The sequence below is a fragment of the Hippoglossus hippoglossus genome, chromosome 17 (genome assembly GCF_009819705.1).
Source record: "Hippoglossus hippoglossus isolate fHipHip1 chromosome 17, fHipHip1.pri, whole genome shotgun sequence".
Classification (NCBI taxonomy): Eukaryota; Metazoa; Chordata; class Actinopteri; order Pleuronectiformes; family Pleuronectidae; genus Hippoglossus; species Hippoglossus hippoglossus.
This window is the reverse complement of record NC_047167.1, coordinates 8,479,330-8,482,195: the sequence shown is the minus strand read 5'-3', so window position 1 is coordinate 8,482,195 and position 2,866 is coordinate 8,479,330. Positions and strand designations below refer to the sequence as shown.

General features: G+C 43.4%; 1 protein-coding gene across 1 annotated transcript; it reads left to right on the top strand.

Annotated features, from left to right (window-relative positions):
• The first annotated feature begins 650 nt into the window (after positions 1-650).
• On the top strand, positions 651-2,298 carry rgs5b (regulator of G protein signaling 5b). Its single transcript, XM_034614512.1, has 5 exons — positions 651-807; positions 941-1,036; positions 1,129-1,190; positions 1,298-1,461; positions 1,572-2,298. The coding sequence occupies exons 1-5, from the start codon at positions 764-766 to the stop codon at positions 1,746-1,748; spliced, it is 543 nt and encodes a 180-aa protein (XP_034470403.1). The 5' UTR covers positions 651-763; the 3' UTR covers positions 1,749-2,298.
• Positions 2,299-2,866: the final 568 nt, after the last annotated feature.

Genomic DNA, 2,866 nt, shown 5'->3' with positions numbered 1-2,866 from the left:
TGTCTTTTCTTCCTCGAAGTTGTCTATTCTACTAATGCACCTGTCACAAACCTCGTTCAGGTGATCAAGACATTTTTGATTGTCATTTTTTTTTCCAGAAAAACAGATGGTGTGTTACTTTATGGGCTGTGAGGCAGCTCTCCTCCTTAAGTCTATCAATCAATCTCTCAAAAATATCAGTAGGGCTATTTTTCACTTTGTGTTATAATGACTTTTACTGACTTGAAGGACCTGATTACAGTCCAGGTCTGTCAAATTAGTCATTTCGGGCATTTCGGAATTCACTGACAAATAGTGGAAGTTGACATGAGGGTTAAACTTGGCTTCTATTAAAGAGAGGGCTGTCAAAAAGTCCTCACTTTAGGGGATTTTCTTTCCTTGTGTGAATGCCTGGATCTCCAGGGAAACGCACACACTCGTTCACTTACATTCACACCCCTGTGAATGACCACAAAGACATTTATGACTGAGGAAGTAATTCCATCAATGTAACCAGCGCATGTGTTGTGCAGCAGTGAGGAAGTAGTCTGGAGGAAAATCAGCGTAGAGGCGTCACCTCATCCTCCCACACGTCTTCTCTCATTGGCTGAGAGTCATGATGTCACAGTGTGGGCTACCCTATAAAGAGTGCCTCTCTGACAGATGAAGGCAGACCAGCTGAGAGCTCACTCACTGACGGCAAGGAAGACCTGTAGCTGTAACATACAATACTTACAAACACTTTGGAAATATTCAGTCGTGAGCAGGAAGAAAAGATCTCATCATGTGCAGAGGACTGGAATCACTGCCCATCACCTGCCTGGAGAGGTGAGATCCACTGAGGTTTTCTTTCTATGGTGGAAAAGTGATCAGTTTTGCACTTTTAGAATATGACAGCTGGACTTAATTTACTTTAAATGTTTCTTTTATATTAACATGTTCTCTTTCTGTATCGTTGCAGGGCAAAGGAGCTGAAAGCTTTGTTTGGAAGTTTACTCCAGAAGTCAGATCACAGCATCACTGGCACTGGACAGACAAAGAAATGTGACAAACTGAGGTAAGTCAAACAAAATTCAAGCCAGCGAGCAGAACAACAGAGGACAGCAGAGACTTTTAAAACTCATACTAATGTTTTTTCTGCTCCTGCAGGTTAAATATCGATGAACCTCTGAAGTGGAAGGAGTCGTTTGAGAAACTGCTCTCCTGCCAAAGTAAGCACACATCACGTCATACTCGACGCAGTATAGGTAGAATTGGGTCATTCCAGATGTTTTAAGATGACTCCCAGATGTTAATTGTCTCTTGCTCCTGTTTCCAGATGGACTGTGCCTGTTCAGAGCATTCCTCGTCAGTGAGTTCAGCGAGGAAAACATTGCCTTTTACTTGGCCTGCGAGGACTACAGGGCCACTAAACCCTCAAAGCTGGCCACTAAAGCGAAGAAAATTTATGAGGAATTCATTGGATCCGATGCACCACGAGAGGTAAATATCAAATAGGTCGACAAGCCAAATAAGGATTTGCTCTGTTAACTCTGTTAATTTATCTTATCAGGCAGTATACTCACCTCTGTAACTCTTTTATTCATCTATAGGTAAATCTGGACCATGTGACCAAAGCCATCATCAAGAAGAACACAGAGCATCCCAGTCAGTCCTGTTTCGACCTGGCCCAGTCCAAAATCTACACCCTGATGGAGAAGGACTGCTACCCTCGCTTCCTCAAGTCCTCCACGTACCTGGAGCTCAGCAGAAAGACCAAGGCATCCTAAAAGTCTTTCTCCCTCTCATGAACTTTCCTGCGAGCTGCAGACGAGACGTGATGACTCCTCAAAAGGCACACAGGCTTTCTGACGCACAGCGGAGACCGGAAAAGGTTTCGGATTGGAATGAATTCCTAAGTCCGAGGAGTTTCCCCCATGTTGAGTTATTCTGGAGACATGGGGGTTACACACCGGCCGGGGGTCCGAGCCGACAGCTACAGGAAGCTGAGGCTGTGACAATAGACTGAGCTGCAGATGTCTGACTCTGAAAGAAACACATGTGCTGTATATACATGGACAGCAGCCTCAGTGACATGAAGTACATCAATGCAGAGACTGACAAGAATGAATTTCACACAACTAAAACTACCACTAGGAGAGATGCACATCCTCTCCGTAGCATTAATTTTTATTTATTCTTTATTTATTAAAAGTTAATATTTATCATGTGAATGTTTGCCGTGCAGCTGGTCAGTGAAACTGATTTGAATTTATTATGTTTTTTTTTATCTGAAGTACTGTATGTGAAACTTGAATAAAAGAATTTCCAGAGACAAAATGCTGCTGTTTGGTTCCATGGAAAATGTTAACGTGGATGTGGTCAGTGAGGGCAGGAGAAATGGGAGAGGGAGGAAGAAGATGGTCACTGTTACAAACTATGTGGCCTCAGTATGTTCCACTTCACAAGCAAGTGACAGGATGAGTCTGTGGGGCAACAGTCAATGGAAGATATGATGATGGTGTGTGTGTGTGTGTGTGTGTGTGTGTGTGTGTGTGTGTGTGTGTGTGTGTGTGTGTGTGTGTGTGTGTGTGTGTGTGTGTGTGTGTGTGTGTGTGTGTGTGTGTGTGTGTGTGTGTGTGTGTGTCAAAATCTATAAGACATAAGCCACACAGGTTATAACACAGAGCATGCTATCTGTTCCCCCTGTTTCTAGTCTTTATGCTAAGCTAACTCCCCTGCTGGCTCTAGCTCAGGGATGCAGAACTTTTCTCCGATCCATGGTTGATATGATTTCAGCCAATTTTTTTTTTTTCATCTATTTCATCCATTCTGCAGCATCAGGGCTCCTTCACTAGTTCACATCCTGAATGAGGTTTCAGCCTATTAGCTTGCTCACCATAAAACC